At 38.2% G+C, this 20554-nt stretch overlaps 1 protein-coding gene across 4 annotated transcripts in view; it reads left to right on the forward strand.

The window, feature by feature from the left end:
* Positions 1–557: 557 nt before the first annotated feature.
* grid2 (glutamate receptor, ionotropic, delta 2) overlaps positions 558–20554 on the forward strand; it is a 426076-nt gene continuing 406079 nt past the window's right edge. For 2 of the 4 annotated variants that reach the window (XR_009204631.1, XR_009204632.1), the window contains exon 1: positions 560–1362. Coding sequence is in view for 2 of the 4 variants with exons in the window: in XM_058390630.1 (XP_058246613.1) it covers positions 1275–1362 (88 nt within the window). In the remaining 2 variants the exon portion in view is untranslated. Of the gene's footprint in view, positions 1363–20554 lie in introns of all 4 variants that reach the window. The other 2 variants (XM_058390630.1, XM_058390628.1) reach the window with 2 other exon arrangements.

Below are 20554 nucleotides of genomic sequence, written 5' to 3' on the forward strand. Positions count from 1 at the left end.
ATATATTCACAGGTGAAGTTTATATACAAAAACTTTCCATCCAGAATGTTTCATTTTAGCTGCATGAAAACTGATCTGTTATAGTAGTTACCCCACCAACTGATAAACTTTATTACTATGGCAACCAGTGACAGGAACACCTACTGGCGACTTCCCGGTATACAGCGACTGGTGAAAGTATCCATGTGTGTGAACGTAGCTAAGCAGAAAATCTAACAAAAGGACCTCATTCCACAAAAAGCTACTAAGTAGAACCCCTTTAGGAAGCTAGAAGAAAGATGTCTTTTTCCATATAGTAGCTGATGGCTCAGCACACACTTAACAGAGTTCTAGTCATGGCAGTGGCAGATTATAACATTACTTATGTTTAAAAAAGATTAAAATGATTTCTATTTAACGCTGTGAATGGTTTTTCCCTCCTGGGGAAGATGGCTGTTAGAAAGTGTCTTCATTTCAGAGAGGCTTCGAAGCAGAAATCTTTCAGAAGGCTGAGAACCCTTGAAAATCCCAAGAGTCACTGAGGAAACCTTTTTTGGAAAGAAGTTGAGGAATATCTTCATAGCTGGACAGGGGAGGAGCCATAACCACACAGATTACTCTTCTGCATGATCATGGCTCCGCCCACTCTCTCTCGCTCTCTCTCTCGCTCTCTCTCTCTCTCTCTCTCTGAGGTAATCCAGTTCCGTTCAGCGCGGGATCCGTAACGGATGCTGCGTATCTTTTCGTGTCTCCTCTCATCGCATACTAAGCAGAAGTCTCATGCGAAACACCCACTTAATTCTCCGTCGCAGGAAAAAAAAAAGTCGTCCAGCCTGTTCATCCAAGCAGCGCTTCATGGGAATACGAGCTCAGAGCTAGAGCTGCATCATCCAGCCTGAATCGTGCGCTTAAGAGGAAGTTGTGCGCCGTTTGATGCTGTGGCGCGCGAGTCGTCGAGCAAAGCCATCATCGCCGTCGCATTGCTCTTGACTTTCTCTGGTGTCTATTTGGATCGGACGCGGGCTGACCGGACGGAGTATATTTCAGCCTTGACCATCTGGATGTTTTGACGTGGTCTAGATAGAATTCCCGAGCTTGTTTGCAGGATATCTCCGTTTTTCTTTTGCTCTCGACAGAAAGCAACCGCATCCAAGCCGGGAGGGCTTCGAGGGAGTGCGGCTTTAAAGGAGGACGCGCATCCCTCCCTCCTCCTTAATCTGGACTGGATCTTCGGGTGGGTTCGGGATTTTAAAGCAGTCGTCTCGCAGTAGGAGAATTGATTTGCCGTTGGAGAGATGAAAGTTTTTACGGCTGTGATGCTTCTGCTTGCATTTTGGAGTCTGGAGTGGGAGCCTGTGCTTGCCGATTCCATTATTCACATCGGTGAGTTTAACCCTGTGTTTGAAGCGACGTCAGTTTCGGGATTCCTTTGGTGTTTGTTATTCCTAGACGCATTTATTCTCTGCATGCTTAAAAGCCACTGCTACATTATTATGCAATTAACTCAATGCAGATGTCTGCGGCTTTTCTGCTGAATGACAGTCGACTCGTTTAGGCTCCCAGTGACTGGATTTTGTTACAGAAAGACGCACTTGTACATGAACTGCTATCTTCCCGACAATGCGCCCATTATATTCTCTTTGCTGGTCGAGAACAGGTGGTTTGGTTTGACCGGAAGAAATTGTTCTATCGTGATAATTCGCGCTTATCGGCCAAGCATCGATAATTGACTTAAGTAGCCTAATGCTGAATATCAGTGAAGGATAAGGTCGGTGTGCGTGTGAGGACAGAAGGGACACAGAACTGTGAAAGAGATGTACAGAAGTGTGGAAGCGCGCGTGCCCGTTTGGATAAAGTGTGCACGAGTGGACGCGCTCGGAATGATGTTAAATCAAGAGCGGACGCCTGCAAAATCCTGCTCCGTGAGCGAGCGTGTGTGCGTGCGTGCGTGTGTTTGTGGGTGGGGAGGTGGAGCGCTATTAGATAAGGGTGCACATCTATATTACATGCGATATTTAGGCCCTGATTTGTGCGTAAATCTTTAACAACTGATGGGCACGGTTGTCTCTCTTTTGCTTTACGCAATTAGTAAGAACATGGAAGTGCAACGAAAATACCCTACATACACGAGAGTTTACACCGTTAAAAATGAGAGTTTTCACTGTTACTTTGCAAGTGCATTTTAGTGTACTATCAGCTCATATAGCTTCAAACAATGCAATGCAGACAAAGCAACAAACAGGTGCCCTACACTGAACTCTCATGTCAATCACACTGGCCTTATTCTTATTTTGTCTCACAAGCTCTAAAACTGTGTCTTGCATCACTCGTTAAACCAATTACATTTCCCAGACACCCCTGTATTGTATTATCATCTCACAGTTGGAGCCCTTCCTGAACCCTGTTGCAAAGTTAGGAAATTGATGAGCCCTAAAAGATAAGAAACCCCAAACAGCTATGCGCTGCTGCAGACACATTAACACGCTGTTTAGTTCTTTTAGCGCATTTTTCCCCCACAGCGCAGTCATGTTGGCACTTCACAGATGACACGTTTAATCTTTTCAGAGCTGAATTGTTAAGGAGCCGAAGCTGTTCAGATGGTATGGGCTGTATTTTGGTGGCGCATTGCTTTTATGAGCTCTAGTACCAAAGCCACTGCCATTTATTCCTGTCACTGAAAAGCCACAATGTCCCTGGCGTTAGCGACTCTCCTGGCTGGCATGCGACTACAGGAACGCCAAGTGCGCACTCATTCCTTCTAAGTAGACTCCAGACTCATGTTTCACGATAAGGTAGTTTAGAGTGACTCTTGAAGGGCAATTCGCAAACGTTTGGTTTGGCAGAGAGAGAGAGAGAGAGAGAGAGAGAGAGAGAGAGAGAGAGAGAGAGAGAGAGACTGAGTGTGTGTTTGTGCAGAAACCAAAGGGTTTACGATTCAGCTCGCTCCCCCTAGTGGCCGCTCTGCTCTCTCCAATATTTATTCGACTGTACGTGACCAGGTTGATTATTTCGGAAAGATTATGTCCGGAAAGATCAGGCATTGTGCAGTTTTTTTATATATATATATTTCTTGAGACACTGTAAAGATACAGCCCTTCCAGCACTGTTCAGTCAGTACACGTGCCAGGACCTTACTTGCTTGGAATACTATACTACATCAACACTTGTTCTATACCAAATGTTAAATGTATCAGGTCAGGGTTGACCACACTCACCTGAGCAACCCTAGTCATTCTTTAAATTAAAAAAAAAATAAAAAAATCTAGTGTTGAAATGCAGTGTAAAATATGTGCCATTTGTCTGCTTTCTGTTGGTTAGTCTCCACAAGGATGAGCTCTGCCCTAACTGATGCACTGTATGTGTTACTCTGACACACTCTCCGATTCTCTGAGACAGATTGGTTTCAGCCTGCTTGTTATTCATTGTTCCACAAATGCAAATGAAATTGAATTAAAGAGTAAATAAACAAACAAGGTGGGTATATCTGATATCTGATAATCTCATCACCATCTCTTGCACTGTCATGGTATGTTACATGGTTCTGTCCGAAGCCAAAGGGAATTGCGGATAATAATCTCCAGCACTGTCTGGCAGGTGGGCCAGATGGGTAGTCCCATCTCGGCAATCTATTTTTGGACATTTTTCTTGGCCTCCATCACAAGAACACAGTGGTAACGTGTTAGCCTGCAGGCTACGCATCATGCCAGTACTTCATATGCACTACTTCATCACATAGGAGATTCCGCACGCTGTTTAGGGCCACTTCTGCCCTCTGTTTTTCATAGCAATGGCTTATGATATTAAGTCATACATTCCCCAAACAGATTCATTCTGACAGAAGCAGCAGTGCGTCAGTAAACAAACAGTGAACTCTCCCCAGGCTCTAAAAGATCCGCCCCTTTGTTTTGCGATTTAATAGTTTGACCTGAACCAAAGAATCTTGCAGCTGAAAGCTTTCCACACTCCTTACTGACTCTCAGTGTGAACTACTGGGGTTGCCAGGTCAGCTAGTGTTACATCCAAAGTGGCAATTTTGATGATCTTTACTTGAAGTCTATGGTTGTGGACTACTTTAAAAATTCCTCACAGTCAGCAGAAAGCTTTCACTGTAGACAGATGCAATGAACATATAACATGTTATGAATATATTGATTCTGATATTAAGTATCTGGCAACCTCAGACAGGCACATCTCAGTTCATTTCAGTTCAGTGTTATTTATATACAGATTTTAACAGTAGAAATGGTTAGAAAGCAGCTTTATAGAAAAAATCCCTGAGATGACATGATGAAACCTTGAGAAGGTGACATCAAACAGTAAGATTATAAGCCATTACTTTTCTACAACTGTATGCTATAAGGTCAAACAGTGGTAAGTATGAGAAGCATCAGTGTCTTTATGTGAGAGAGCAGAGGCTAAGTGAGTGGTGCAGAGGCCTTGCATGTAGTGTATTTGATGTCATGCCATTTGAAAGACAATTTACATCCTTGTATTTACCATTTTCGATCTGAAGAAACTTTGCTGTGATGTTTTATTTCACAGTAAATCAGTAGGCTGCACAAAACACTGGATAACAAATGTTAACAAAAAATAAGAAAGTGAAATGTTTAATGCATTATTACAGGGAGCAAATAGAAACATTGTTTTTCTTCATCTTTAGTAACCATTTTATTCTGATCAAATATATAAATTATCCAAAAATATCCAAAAAGAGCCAGTCAGAGGTGTCTGTGGAAAAGAAAAACTTCCTGAGACGACATGAACTCATGAGAGGAACCAGACTCAAAAAGGAATTTATCCTCATCAGGGTCATACCAAGATAGTGTGATTATAAGTCATTATTTCTTTTCCATAACATCTAGGACTAATACTAAATGGACACAAAGCACAGTTGTGTAAACAAGAAAGTATAAGCTCATGAGCAACTTTATATTCACCCCTTCAAATGAAGCACAGCCAGTCAATAGTGACTGTTGTTTATGGTACTATTATTTTACTATTACAAAAAATTGCATTTAGAAAAAATACAATGAAAAATGTGCAATTACTGTAATTAAATCTTTAAATATTAATTATACTACCTACCTGGCAACTCTGTTTATTCATGCTATTTGAATGAACTAATTATAAAACCCCTTTTAAGCCACTTTTTTTTAACTTACTGCATCTAGTGAGTGGGTGTTTGCCAGTTGAGAGAAATTTCAGAAAGCTTTAGAAATTGTTCTTAATTGTTTGAAATGGCCCAATCTATTTGGAGAGGCTCCTTAACGTTTAAATCCCCAAATCATTCCTGAAACGTGTTTTTCATCATCGTCATGAGGTATAGAGTGTAGAGGCATGTTCTGGTGTGAGTTTTGTTTTCTTTTGCGCGACACGGAAATAAATAAACGTCAATACTTGATGGTATATTAAACAGTGTGAACTCAAGTTCTGATTTAGGTGCAAAAATGCAGGCATTTAAATTGGGAGTATAAGGTCAGCGAACAATATCAGTGGGTTATTTTATTGTGCTTTTGTACAAGCTTTGATGTTACGTGCGCTTTATTAGGGTTTGTGCTAGCGTTTGGTAAAGCGCACTTGGCCACACATTATGGCACTTGAAAGACAAAGCTTTCCACTGTCACTTCATGTGGCATTTAGAGTTTTGTTATTTCCATAAAAGCTGTCTATTGCATTATATGCTTATCTGGATGACTATAGAGTGAAGTGAGTCAGACATGGCTGGGGTTTTTTTTAGTGTTTGGCATAGTGCATACCAATATATCCCTGTTTTAGGGCTGCAATATGCAATGACGGTGCAGTCAAGGGCATGGCAATGAAAAAGCTCAGGAATAATTAAAGTCTTACAAGTGTCACTGCCTGATCTTGTGCCTTCTTTAGTTGATTAAAAGAAGCAGCATGCTCACGAAACGAAAGGTCCGTTCCAACCAGGGTGTGACAGCCCGGGAGTTTCTCTTGGGTTTAGTCTTACTTCATTTCTATTTCTTACAAAGAAATTTTGTAGAAGGATCACCTGAGGTCCTTATGCATGTCACTTCACTTCAAACTAATCTCTAGGGTAGTGGAGTCATGTGCAGCAAATCTAGGATGTGAATGCCTGTCAGGATGAACCCTGTCAGCCATTTCCTGAAATTCTTAGTTGTGTTCTACCAGAATAGAGTATTGTAAAATAAAAATCTTTATCAGAGCCATTTTAATAAATCCTAATAAGACTGAGAATAAAATGAGCTAGAGCTGTACGCCCTGGAAAGTGTGGGAACACTGTTACAGAGATCTGCTTTTTTCCCCCTCTCCTTTTTTTTTTAAACAGAATTTATTAAACAGGTTTTATGATGCAGGAGTGAATGGTTAAATGTTGCTTTTTCATTACAGATACAACGGCTTGTAATTGTGTTGGCAGCAATCTGCTTTGTTGTCTGATCCTTAAAAAAGCTCTCCCATCATTATCAGTCTGCTTGAATCCTTCCTCTCTCTTTTTGTCTTACAAAGATCAATGTACATCTGACACTTCACACTTGACTCTGCAAGACTATTTCCTTGTGTTTTATTTTTGGATTGCTGATGCAAAGAGGACTTGAGATATTTCCTACGTATTGAGTAAACATGCTCCCAGTGAACTGTAACGCAGCGCTAGACTGAGCACATCAGTCAAGCTTCACTACAGGGGTTAAAGGGAGCAATGCGGTGTCATAATTACAATACGCTGAGCTGGAGAGAAAACATTTTACTGTAGTGACGGCTGTTCCGTGAACTGTAGTAGCCGTATGGGAATGTTAGGAGTGTATGTTAATCATGTCAGGTGGAGAGATAAAAGACACAGGAGGCAAACCACCAGGAAGGTATCTTCGTGGCTTGGCACTAAGGATTCGTCTCAGCATAGCAGATCTCATACAGAACATACAAACAAGAATCAGACTTCAAGCTCCCTGCAAACAAGCTCTTGCAACCATAATCCTCCCTCAAAGGTCCCCTTTGAGAGGTGGTGGCTCTGATCATCGCTGTCTTTTTCACATGGAGCCTTGGGCCCCGTACTTTGACTCCTGTTACCCTCCCCCCTCCCCTCTCTCTTTCCTCCTACCCGTTCTCTCAGTTCTCTCTAGCAGCTCTGATCAACTCCTGTGTGCTTTACTGCATGCATGCTATGAGCTTCAGAAGTCTTGCTCTGTTCTGTGCCAATTTCTTTGCGTTAGGAACTTATTTCACACTCCTTAGAGAGCAATGCAAACTCTAATATGCACAATATTCTCTAGTTTGGCTTAGCTTGAAAGTCATTACACTGAACAACATGGTCATCAGCCTCCCTTCACCAAACAAAAAAAAAAGTCAGTTATCCAACCAGAAACCCTTTAAATAAACAACAAACAAACTATATGTCTTGTAGATTGTGAACCTTCTTTAAAAACACGCCAGCTCCAGTACTTCTTTCTTAGTTCATTTGCATATGGTTCCCAAGAAAGAGCAGATTTATCTCTTTTTATTTTCACATGGGCCAGAGTACACAGTGCCACATGGCGAATAGAAGGATTCAGTGCTCGAGAAGTCATATAGAATGCTTCACGTTCTGAGTGTGTGATTCAGCAAGCCATCGCTGTTCTAACTCTCCCTGCTTATCTGTCTTGTTTTATATCCCATGATTCTAACTGTGAAGCACTGATTGAATCTGTGCACACATTCACTGGCTAGTGGACTTATGGAATAAAAGTGAATTATATATGGTGTAATCCTTATGCAAATACCTTATTCAGTTACTTTCTGGCATAAGCATAAGTCTGGCAAATCTTAAAAGTTAAGCTGTAAATCCTCTTTGGAAGAAGCTTGCTTTAATCGTGTGGATATTGTGTCGTCCCCACTAATTCCTTTGATTGTCTCTGACCCTGTGTATTGCCCTTTGATACTATGAGAGGTCACATCCTGCTTTGTGTCAGGGTAAATCCTCATCTCATCATCCTTCTGGTCTCAACTAATAAAACATTAAACATTAAAAACTATTTGTTGCTTACCATGTCTGGCTGTTGGCATCATGGAGGCATCAAGTCCAGCAAAAATTGCATGCCAGGATTTTATTGGACAAAGAAAGGCATGTTTTATAAAGAGGGATGGAGGGCTGCACAGAAGGAATTATGGCTCTGAGTTAATTAGGTGTAGAAGGACTAATGTAAAACTCCATCTCCATTTGTTTACACTGCCATAGATCTGTGTGCTGTGCTTACTATGGAAGACAGTGGATCTAGAGTGTGTACGGAGGCTGTGACTGAATCATAGGGCTTTGTTTCAGTAGGCAAGCTGACATAAGCTGTAAGGAACCCAGTTAGTCTTGCATCACATTTATTAGCATCAAGTACAGTTTGTACTCAAAAAAGGGTTCAATGCTTCTCTCGCTAGAGGTCTAGGTTGTAGTGTCTGATATTGTTTGTGCAACTCTCTGGTTAAGGATCTTGAAGGTCGAAATCTGATTTCCGCATTTCCGGAGCCACTGGCATCAATTTTGTCAGTATTGCCATGGCAACACTATTTTTCATTTAAGTATTGTCTGGCAGTGTTGCATTGTACAGCAAAATGCATAGAAGCAGATTTAATGCATGTTTGTCTGAGCATTAACCCTATTGGCAGATTTGTAAAATCCAGGTAAATCCAGTCTTGATTTAATCAAGGTCATCTTCATGCAAATCCAGACCAAGTCTAGAGTTGAGCAACTCAAGCAAATCATCATTCTTAACAGACAGTAGAGCAAAGGTCTATGTTGTATCATGCTATTTAAAAACCAGGAGTGAGAAACACACAGGATTCATCAAGCACTGGCATCATGAATTCTTAAACTTACTTCTAGCTAGTACATACTGGAGTTACTGTATTTACCATTATTTAAGAAGCTGTACACATGATTCTTTGTGGTTATGCTAGCACCTAATACTGATATAATAATAGAATGGTTGAAAACCAAAAACCCGGTTTTGTTAGACAAAGCCCAGACCTCAATCTCATGGAGAATCTGTAGCAAAACTTGAACATTGCTGTTCACCAGTGGTCTCCTGCAATCTGGCAGAGCTTGTGCAATTTTGCCAAGAAGAATTAGCATCCAGATTTGCAACGCTGATAGAGACACATCCCAGCAGCTCTAATTGTAGCCAAAGGTGGCTCTTCCAAGTATTGACCCAGGTGGTTGAGTATACAAACAAAACATTTCTGCTTTTTGGTTTAATTAACCTTTGTGACACAAAAGAAAGTATTTCACAGCTTCAGACAAACATATTGTGTAAATTAAATAATACACTTATGGTGAAAATTTTAAAAAGTTCAAGAGGGGTGAATACTTATGTAAGCAACTGGAATTCTGGTAGTTCTTTATAGTTAGGTTTTGTTTTTGTTTTAATGAGTTGTGAGCCCGGCAGCTCGTGTGTCTTCATTAACATTTTGGCATAGAAAAACCGACTCCATAAAATGGTGCAATATAATTAAAAGCTTGGTATGGCATCGAATATTTATAGAGTCATAATATAAAATAATGTTATTAGTTTTTGTGCATTAATTTATGACAGTTGTTAAAAAAGATAAAGAAAAAAAGGGTAAGAGGAAGCCTGGAGGACAGTAGGAACCAACATGTGCATGTTAATAACAGTAAGGTGTGTTAGGTCAAAGGCACTCCTGGGAGCAAGGACTTATAGGCATTTATGGCTAAGTGACAAAGCATTTAGTAAATATGAATTTAGATAAAGTTATATGATTAAATAAGGAAATATTGTCTTGGTTTAAGGCTAAATTGATTCAGGTAAATTTGTGTTTACAGTGCTTGTTTACTTCCATTTTAAGCTTGCATTAAAAAAGGTAAAGGTTTGTATGTAAATTGAAAACACGTTTATATGATATGAAACCAGCATAATTATGAAAACGCCTACATGGTTGATAGTGTCGGTGCAAAGACGGTCCTTATGCAATACATGTGAACTGCTTAGCATGGAATTTTGGCAGTATTACTTTTACACAAGGGATGACACTCCTGTGCAATTCCGCTCGCCAGTTTTTAGCAGGGTAACAATATATATAAGCTAATCGCTAGATTTTAAAAGTTTACAGAATCTTTAGAAAAAGTTATGTTTATGTATTGAAAAAATTTATTTAGAAAAAGTTATGTTTATAAAGTTATGTTGAGTTTTGTTTAAAGCACTTAGTGGTGAGTTAATCAGCAGGCTACAGCAACAGTGTGTGCATGATCATCTGCCATTAGTGTACACAATCTGCCATTAGTGTAAACGCTACAAGGCTGGCTTGGATTAATATGGTTACAGCATACTGTTATGTTAATATATGTGCTTGGCATTATATTACTGATCTTGCACCTCTGCATTCAATATGTGCAATGATATCCCAATGATATACACAAAAGTAATGTTTTTTTAGCAAAAGATTAGCTGAAACTTTTTTTGCAGGGCTCTTTTCTCAGTTAAACTCCATTAAGTATAAAATATTACTTGTAAATGTGTAAATTCTTAGGTTAGAATCCAGATAATTTCAGAAACTAGAGTTGTGTTTAGTAAGATGGATTTTTTTTTCATTTATTGAAACGGTTGAAAGATTAATTACATGTTTTCTCTCTTATTATCCAGACTTTTATTCTCAAACACTTCATATCAGATTTGTCCTGAGGACCCCATAAAAGTTTTAGGCAGAACCTTATACAAGACATGGTTTCTGTTTAAGAAAGGGATGTAAGTAGAACCCTCTAGGAACAAGCATAGTAGTTTAGCTGTATTACTTAGGCAGCCGCTTACTCTCTCAGAAACAAGGGCAGCCCTTCATTTTTGCTGGGGTGGAACCTTCAAGGGTAATCAATTTGTGCCAGTAGTATGTATCTTAGACTTAGAAAGGTGCCTGTAGTGTATATCTATAGCTTTACTCTAAAAGGTCATTACAGTTATTTACCTAAAATAATTTTTCTCTATATTTTCACTATTTTTCACAAGGTTCACTATATCCACATTTCCAAGTGAAAGATATGTGTTAAAGGTACAAAAGATAAGGCTGCCATCCCAGCGACATGGAAAGATATTACCTTTAAACCATTATTTAATCCAAGATTACTTTTATTATTTTCTAATAAGGTGCATCCATTTTCAAAAGGTTTTAATCAAAATTCCTTTTATTGTCGCATGAGCTTCATCTTCCATAAATAGACTCAGCTTCTCTTCCTGTGCTCTGCTCACACTGCAACCTTGACCAACACTAACAGTTTGGCTGTTTTATGCAGTCTGGCCACAAAGGTCACATAAATAAACTTACACAGTGAGTCTATATTTGTATTAGATTTAAGATCAAGCTATTGTATATTCCCCAGTCCACGCTTCATGGCCTTTCCTTCATGAAACATAATCTCCTGTTTCGTTTCGACATTTACTGATCTATCGTTGAAATCCTACTGGCTGTTCCTTTAACATTTCTACCTGTGTTATTTAACCCCATGTCAGCGGCCCACAATGAGTCTTACTGTCTAGATTTTGCCAGGGCAAAATCCCTTTTGTTATGGCTTCTTTGCCACCAACGTATTCTTTGAAAAACAACAATAAATTGGGATTAAGCAGAAAGCAATTTTTATGAAAAATAGCTCACAGGCAGTAAGCCTGCTTAGTAGTCAGGTCAGAATATGAGATGTCATTTTTTGCGTTGTGTCTTGCAATAGAACATGTTTATCATCTACCTGCCAAATGATCCTACAGCGGTTCAAAAAGGCACCATTTGTAAACTAGCTTTGCCTTAGAATACGTAGCTGGCTAATAAGCTTGGGTGGGGAAAGTATGGTATCTTGGTTGCTGCATTATAATTGAAGAATTGTATATCCCTTAATCCCACAGGAATTAGAAAGCAGGACATAAAACTTTTTTTTAATATTAAAACTTTTTTGAATTTGACTGCCACAGTATTTAAAAGTGAATCTTAATGGGTTAATGGATTTTGTGTGATTAGGGTGATATTTTAATCAGTTGGTTAATGTTGATAGTAATCAGAACAGATATTTGCACACTGTAGTTAAACCGGTGAATGAAAAACTATGGAAAATGGAAAATCAAAACTGTTAGTTAGCAGGCTTTGCATGTAGAGATCAGGAAATACAATTTAATAAAAATTTGTTTGTGTCTATTTCAGTCTTCTAGCATAGTTTAGTCCATTATAGCAAAGATAATCTAATAAATAGCATTTCCTGAGTTCTATAATAAATAAAGCTGGTATTTGCTGCTTGCTTGTTTCATGTGTCTGTCTTTCTTTGAGACACTTGCTCATGTCGTCTAACACGGAAATTGGCTTTCTCGTTATCTCGTATCCTTCTTCAAAAAAGCCTCAAATAAGATGGTTACATTGCAATTTGTTTGTTATAACTCCCTTTGGATTGCAGTGTATTGAACTGTTTATTAAATTTATAATGGCTAAATGCAAAGAAAGGAAAGGTTTTGGCTGTAGTAGCTGTTCTGTGGGACAATTCTGTATCTGGCATGAGGTTTACTAAATATATCAGTATTACAAAACAATAATTCTTTGAAAAATATTGTTGGAGAGGTCTTGTAACTTTGGCTTAAGCCGTTTGAAGCATTAGATGAAGGCACAGGAGAGGAGGGGTGAAAAGGGGTAACAGACAACAACAGCAAGCTGGTCACTGTCGCTGTTAGCCATTTCTGACCTTTGCAAAACTGTGTTGAAATGGCTTTTTCATTGTTGTTGTCCAAGGTTTGCACAGATCAGTTCAGATTGGTGCTGTCTGCATGTTTCTGGCTGGTTGCATAGAATCTAGATGTGTTGACCCTGAAGGAATAATGCTGCCATTAAAAATTTATGCTAAAAACATACACCCAGCTCCTCTTGTGGGCGGAGGATGTCTTGTGTACATCCCAAAAGCATGAAGGTGGGTAGCTTAGCTATAAAAACCCTTCCAGGATAAACAAGTATACTCCAGATGAAGGTATAAATGAACAATCACAAATGCGGATTACAGATCATTTGTACTGATCATTAAACCGGCTGTTAGGACTGATAGGGCTGGTTATAAGCCAGTGCAGCACGCCTCCTCAGAATTCGCTTTTATTTGAACAGTGTTTCTGATTAATAGAAAATCTCCTTGTGCTCTGTGGCCGAATGCCTCGCCTCTGATAATTGGATTCTGGAGTAAGTCCAGATTCTGCTTTACATTGCTTTCTACATGACGACATGGGATTCCAGCACTCTTCAATATTACATTTCCACTCGAGGCGAGTGGATGAAATATTCATACCAGAAAATGACTTTAATATGCGACCTTTTGAAGCATTTCAGGATAATTTGCAGCTTTCCTGCTTCTTTTCTAATGGTCTTTCTGTGTACGTGGCAGGTCATGGTGGCATAATATATGTTAAAAGTATCATCTCCAATGTTGACCCACTCTTACAGAAGCTGCCTCATGGACTCTGAGGGTTCTGTCCGCTGTGAACGCACCTGCAATTTAATGCAAAGCCTTAACAGAACTTTGACAGACATACTTTTATAGTGTTAAATGCACTCAGTAAGACTTAATGAATGGGAGCGCAAGAGGGTTAAAAGCTGGATGGTCAGAAACACAATGCCTCCTAATCCTAAATGAGAGGAAAAGGGTGTAAGGAATATTCTGACACTTCAAGATCAAAAGATTGAGTGTCTGCATGGATTATTCATATTCTTCTAACTGAATACTATGGAAGCTGTTCTTATCTCAGAACACTCGTTTTAGATGGGTGTGAAAAAGAGGCAGCAATCTTCCCATTTCCAATCTCGCTTTAAGCCGTATGTCAAGACACAGGATAATTAGATTTGTGAATCACACAGACTAGCGGTCGTCATGAATCCCACCCAAATCTGCCCTGTCCTCTCTTTACACACATACACACCAATTTGTTATTATGACTGAGGGATTTTAGTAATATCCTGCTGAGGAAATAAACACAAATCGATCATTTAATTGGGATCGTTCGCTTACTGATTTTGATCACCACATGAAACGTGTGAGTTCTAATTGTTTGACGTATGTTCCTGCAACATAATGCTACAGTTCTCAGATATAAAAAATTAACAGGTTTTTAACAAAAAACAGCCCCTCTCTCAAAAAAATAAATAAAACGAAACAAAAACAAAAAAACTTGGGATTTTATTTTTAATTTGGGATTGTATACAAGTGTGGAAAAGCCCATGTAAATTTGCAACTCTTTGCTGTAGACCACCTTTACTGATCATGAAGCTCATTTTTTTTAATGTCATTAAAAATCGATCAGCCCTACACTTTCCAGAAATGAAACATGATTCAGGGTAATTCCTTTTATTAAACCCCAAGATGAACCTCAAGCTCACAATCACATCTTTTATTACCTTTTCCATATCTAGCCAAAGCCAGCAATGAGTTTGCCTCCTTAGTATGAGGAAAATTCTTTGCACTTCCATCAAAGAGCAAAGCTTATCACCACAGCCGTGGCAGCCCATTTGCTGAGTAGAGTGTTAACATGTCTTGAGCCTTTTGCCCGTGTCGTCCCTCTTCATAATCAATTTGGAAATGTTGGAAGGCTAGCTCCAAAAGGTTTTGGCAGGGGTGTATGTCCTGTAAAGACTGTGCTTTTCTGATAGAGAAGATAAACATCTTAATTTGGTTATGACATCACCTATTGTGTGTGTAACAGCAGGCAGTAATGGGTGGGTAGAGCCTCACATGCACAGTAATTTGGGACTTTGTGAGTTTGCTTATTTCTCTCCAATGAGGGCAATGCTCTGCTGTAAACAGCGAGCAGATTAATGAGCTTTCATTAGACAAGGCTGCTGAAAAATTGTCTGAGGACTGTTTAGGTTAGCAGATGTCTTTATTCAGAGCAAGGATGCTGTATCTGAATCAAGGCAGCTCTCAATCACGTCTTGTCATGGACCCTTCCTCTTTTATAGATCTTTCTGTTTTTACACTCTCTGCTGCTATTATGACTTGGGGTATGGATTATTCCATGATAAGTCCAACTAAACTGACTCTAAACAAACACACACACACACACACACAGAATCTATAGAATTCACTTTGGCTCATAAGAAAATCTGTGATCTGAACTGAAGTGGACAATCCACTTGTACACGTTGAACAGAATAAAGGGGCTTGCAATAACTGAAGTAGCTCATCGCATTGTAGGATTTCAATTCAGTTATTGAGATAGCCATTGGAAAACATTGATTTTCTATTCCAGAAACTATTTCTTTATTGAGTTGGATGTATGTTTGGAGATATTATCTTGTTAAAATATACAATGTTTTGGGCTTAAGTCAGTTAGGTATTTTATATACCTGCATCATGCTTTAATGTGTCATTTATACTGTAGCCATTCCGAAATGGAGAGAGGTTAATTGTTCTGGACTTTTGTCACTTGTAACCTTAAGAAGAGTGATGATGTGGAGCTGCTCTGTTGACCTGTAGAGGAAACGGCTAGCAACTGGTTGGAAAGCTTGAAGACTGACATATTCATACTGAAGTGTATATTATTCTGAGCATATACAATTGACATATTAGTCAAAAAATTTATAGTCATAAACGTTTATTCATCTGTTTGGATGTTCTACATCAGCTGTCAAAAAGCAATGCAACCTGATTAGGATGAGGAAAAAAGAAAGAAAGAAATGCAGCCATGATGTTTGTGAAAACTAGTGCTTTTGTTGTCAAGTATATAGACAGTAGCAGGACTCCTTTCCATCAAATGTCATTTGTTATCTCCATTTTCCAGAAAATGAAAAGCATACAACAAATATATTTAGATGAAAGCATAACCAACCTGATGACAGATAAATGACATTATATTACAGGAACACTCTTGAGAAGAAGCTCTTTGCTATCAGGGTTGATTTGTTTACAGTTGAGCAGCAGTAGTGCCTTTCTGAGAAATATGGCTTTAAAAGACAGTCAATTCCTGTGCACTTTCCAATTTATTGCTTGGATCACTATTTTTCAGTTGTTTTTATTGAACAGTAATTGGTTTAATGTATTTTAAAGCATTTAAGGAAAAAAAGAAATCCTGGAACACAATGAAGAATCAAGATTGCATGTAGTAAAATGTACATTAGTTGTTCAAGACAAATAGTATGCAGGTCTTTGTTTAATAAAACTGTAATAAATTACTGAAGGTCATATAGAAAACACTGACCAAATAAATGAACTTTCTAAAGCTGTAATAGCTCACACCGGAGGAAAAGTGCTATTTTTGATCTGTGGCTCTGGCTAGAGATCTGGGCACATATCCAGTGCATTAACTAGGACATGATTGACAGGTTTAAACACAAGGATAACGTGAGCCTCTACCATGGGACCTCTGGGAGACGTAGTATAGAAACCCATCATGCCAACACGGCTAGAGAGCTGGTAGAAGAGATATGGCCAGGTGAATTTCAGCGTACATGTGTGCAGTAGAGATTTGGCTTCTCTCAGCTGCCTGCTGCTGTGTAACAGGAGGGCTACATCACACCCACAGATTTATGCTGCTGCTTTGCCAATTGAGCTCTGCTTCATTTGATTAAATATTTGGCACTGGAATGAAGGGCAGTGGATTTGCAGTATCAGTTCGGAAGTGTGTGCTTTGTGTGTAACATTTGATTTATATACACAATAAACATTTACCTACCATGTGGAGGACAATAATTGGCACAGGGCCGCATTGGGAGCGGAGTTATGCGGAAGTAGTGAGGATTTAATACCAAAATTGCGCACATCAATATTCAAAATATTCAACCCTCAGATTACTGCATACTGACAGACTCTGAGAGTTGCCTGGGATTTTCACCTTAATCATAAACATTGCTTATCTCGAAGAGCATATTTTCTGTGGATAAAGTTTAAAGTGAGATGCCAAGTGCTCGGTCAGCTTATCCTTCAAACTGTACTTATGTTTTCTTCAAAGGGATGTACGTCCTATTAATCAAAAGATCTGCATAATTTTATTTATTTATAATTGTCATACTCTTTTTTTGTATGAATTTTGAATGAATATTAGTGATTTAGTATCACAATTAACTGTCAGTATACACTATAAAAATTAATGCTGTCCTGTCCTATCCTGCCAACATAAGTTATAACATTCTTTACCCCTTTCCTAAGCTTGATGCTTTCTGTTGTGTTGGTGAGTAATGAGGGCGCATGTCATATTATTAAATTAAGACAAATTTGCAGTCATTATACTTGCAGTCATAGAACCAGGACTGTTCATGTAGGAATATATTACATATTAGTCAGGATTAGCTGATTAGCTGTACATGCAGCTGAGTAATAATATAAAATAATAATTATATTATTTTATTATATTAATATTTTTTTGCTATATTTTATTAAATTGTAATATTTGGTGTTTGTTATATTTTTGTAACCTTAAATTCGGGTATTTTATGTACTTTTAGTTACATTCCTTCTTATTTAATCTATTACCTGTACTGCTGGAAGCTGTAAATTTCTATCTATCTATCTATCTATCTATCTATCTATCTATCTATCTATCTATCTATCTATCTATCTATCTATCTATCTATCTATCTATCTATCTATCTATCTATCTATCATACACAAAAATCAGGCTTTAAAGTTGAGTGTTTCAACAGTTTTCAGTTTTTCGGGGATAGTATTACTCCTTTACCATAACAATTTGCTTTAGCTTCTTTTTTTTTTTTTTATTAATGACACACCTAGTGTCTAAAGTGTTTAAAGCAGTGGAGCTCATGCTTTCTGGTTTCTCCGTAACAATACAAGCATTATTTTATTATGTTTGATTAGCTTAACAAAGAAAAGAAAACTAACGCCCGAGTTGTTGCTGCTTTTTAAAAAGCACTGGCACTCTTTCCATAAATGTTAATAAAACATCTCCCAAGAGAAAACTATATCAATGAGCATATGCTGTCCTTTGTTATACAACGCACGATTAATCTATTCATTATTAAGCTAGATCATTTGTAGCGTCAGCTATACAAGTCCTTGTGAATGAACTGTACTGAAGAACTATGACATTAGAATGAGTGTGTTGATCCAGACGTTTGTATCATTTAATATCACCTACTGAATATTCAGATCTATGCTGCTACTGAAATTAAGTCGCTTATACTGTATTATATATTACAATCATTAACACACAATCTCTGTTAATAAAATATGGGTATGACATCATAGCTCATGGCACATGTATGTAGATCATCAGAGGTTTTAGATACATGAATAAGCTAGTAAACAATAGCTAGTCACCCAGTAGGCAAAACATAGTAATGATTCTGAAATAACCTGTAATAAATATAAGGTGTGTAAATAATAATATTTTACTCACATAGTAAATAAATAGTAATAATAATAGGATAGAAAATATACTGTATTGCATTTATACTTATTTAATCTTTGGTCAAGTGGAATGACATGCATTAATCCTAATTTCTTTTTATTATTATTTTTTTTATTAATTCATCCATTCATTTTGAACTTACTAATTCTTAATTGAAGCAAAATGATTTACGCCCACATCTTTAAGAAGTGTTTTTAATTGGAGCAAAGAAGTGATACCTAACTTTTTTTTTTTTGTGGAAATTTTTGAATCAGAGACCAAAACAGTTTGCTAAATGAGGAGAACTAAAACATTAAATGGTTTTGATGGCCCTTTGAAAGGTGTGCTTTGTTTACCATTTAATTCACCCAACCGGATCACTCACCTCATATTAGTTTATTTGAGGCCCTAGAAACCCATACAGGGACCCTGAATTCTCTCCTTTTCCAAGGAGATGAGAAGTGAGCCAGCCACTTTGAACTGGATGAAACCCATGGACACCCATTTGAGTGGGAACAACCATTGACTTCACTTCCCTTAGGCACTGCTGCTGCACCCCATTATTTACAGATCCCACTGACCCACTGACCTAGGTTCTTTTTACACAGACATAAACGTTACACTTGTTTAAACACACACACACACACACACACACACAAACTACACACATTCATCTTAAGTTATGAACATTCCATATTTCTCTCTCTCTCGTTCTGCAATTTAAATATAATCTGCAGTTGAACCTAACCCTGCGACTCCAGAATCTCATTGTGTTCACTACTCTATTTTTAACCTCTTCCTGCAAGCATAGCATATGGGCTACACACTGTGGCATTTGTGTTCTGGGTAGTTCCGTTAAGCAACTCAGTGTTCATAAGAGTAAAGAACCCCCTTTATATAGTAAATATGTGTGTCAGTACTCAGTACACTGTTTAGTTAACCATTTTTACCAGTACACTGGCATTCCAATTTGCTGGCAATATGGAAATCAACTTCACAGACATTTTTATTCAAAATGAATTCATTAATTTATGAATGCAAGTCTGATAAAAAATTAATCGACACTGACTTTCAGTGTGAGATGTTTTTACCTCTGTTGGGATAACCTTACACAGAACTCTAGTGGTTGAAGATAATGGCGTTAAATTTTAGATGCTTATGAATAAGCACCTGGGGCATCTTAGAGAGCAGAAATGGGTTTGATATCATCATTTACTTTAAATATATAAAAATATGTGTGGGAAACTGGAACTTTTTTATGAAAATTTTGCCACTTGTAGGCTAGGTAAAAACAGATATACTTATAAAAACCTTCATATTTGTAAGGCTCTGAGTCTCTACTTTCATATGACATATTTACCACCATTGTGGAGTGTGACATGACAAAGAAAATCAATGCTGAATATGGTCACCCCCGAAACAGGCGCAGATTCCTTTCTTTGGCTTCTGGTAAAAAGAGTTAAATAACTCCTTCTAATTGAAATTATATAGTAGCCGAGTTCCAAATTGCCTTTTAATGAAAAAGTACTTTGGCTTGATATCTCCTTGTATCTCTGTCGCTGTTTTCCTCTGTATGTTTTTGTGTGTGATGAAAATTTGGAAATTTTTTCTCATGCAGTGGATACGATGACATTGCAGAGCCCTGGGAGAGAAGAGTGTGGGCTTAATGTTTGGATGTAGGTGGCACTGCTTTGACGAAGCACAGTTGCATCTATGGCCACGGGGATTTGTGAATGATTGTTTCTCCTCATCAGAGTAAAACGAGCTCAGATGCTGTCTTTTTGTGATGCTAATGTGGCTTTGTCATAAAATGCATGTCATTGCAATGTCCTTCAGTACTTTTCCCTAGCCATGCTAGGAATTACTTTGGCGCATGACCTTGATGTTACTGAAAACTCTGTAAATGCCACCGTGTTGTTATTACCGAAGCTTCAGATGCATGCGCAGATGCATATAAATGATTTCGTATTCACTCCTAAAAGCCACCTTTGCACTGGCAAACATAGTTTCCTTCTACTGACATTTGTAGCCTGTTTTATCTGAAACAACTCAAAACAGCACTTTTATATTGTAATTACAGATTTTTATCAGCAATCGGCTCACACTTAATGCCAATGCTTATACTTTCCCAGGCACGGCAGTTGTAAAGCAACAATCATTTCCCTGGGTCTACAAATATGCTAATAAAAAATGGTTGACTTTTTGACAGCGTGGCCTTTATTGGTTCATCTTTGTGACAGTTTAATTTGACAGCCATAGTCCCTAATCACCTTCAC

The sequence above is a fragment of the Hemibagrus wyckioides genome, linkage group LG05 (genome assembly GCF_019097595.1).
Source record: "Hemibagrus wyckioides isolate EC202008001 linkage group LG05, SWU_Hwy_1.0, whole genome shotgun sequence".
NCBI classification, from domain to species: Eukaryota; Metazoa; Chordata; class Actinopteri; order Siluriformes; family Bagridae; genus Hemibagrus; species Hemibagrus wyckioides.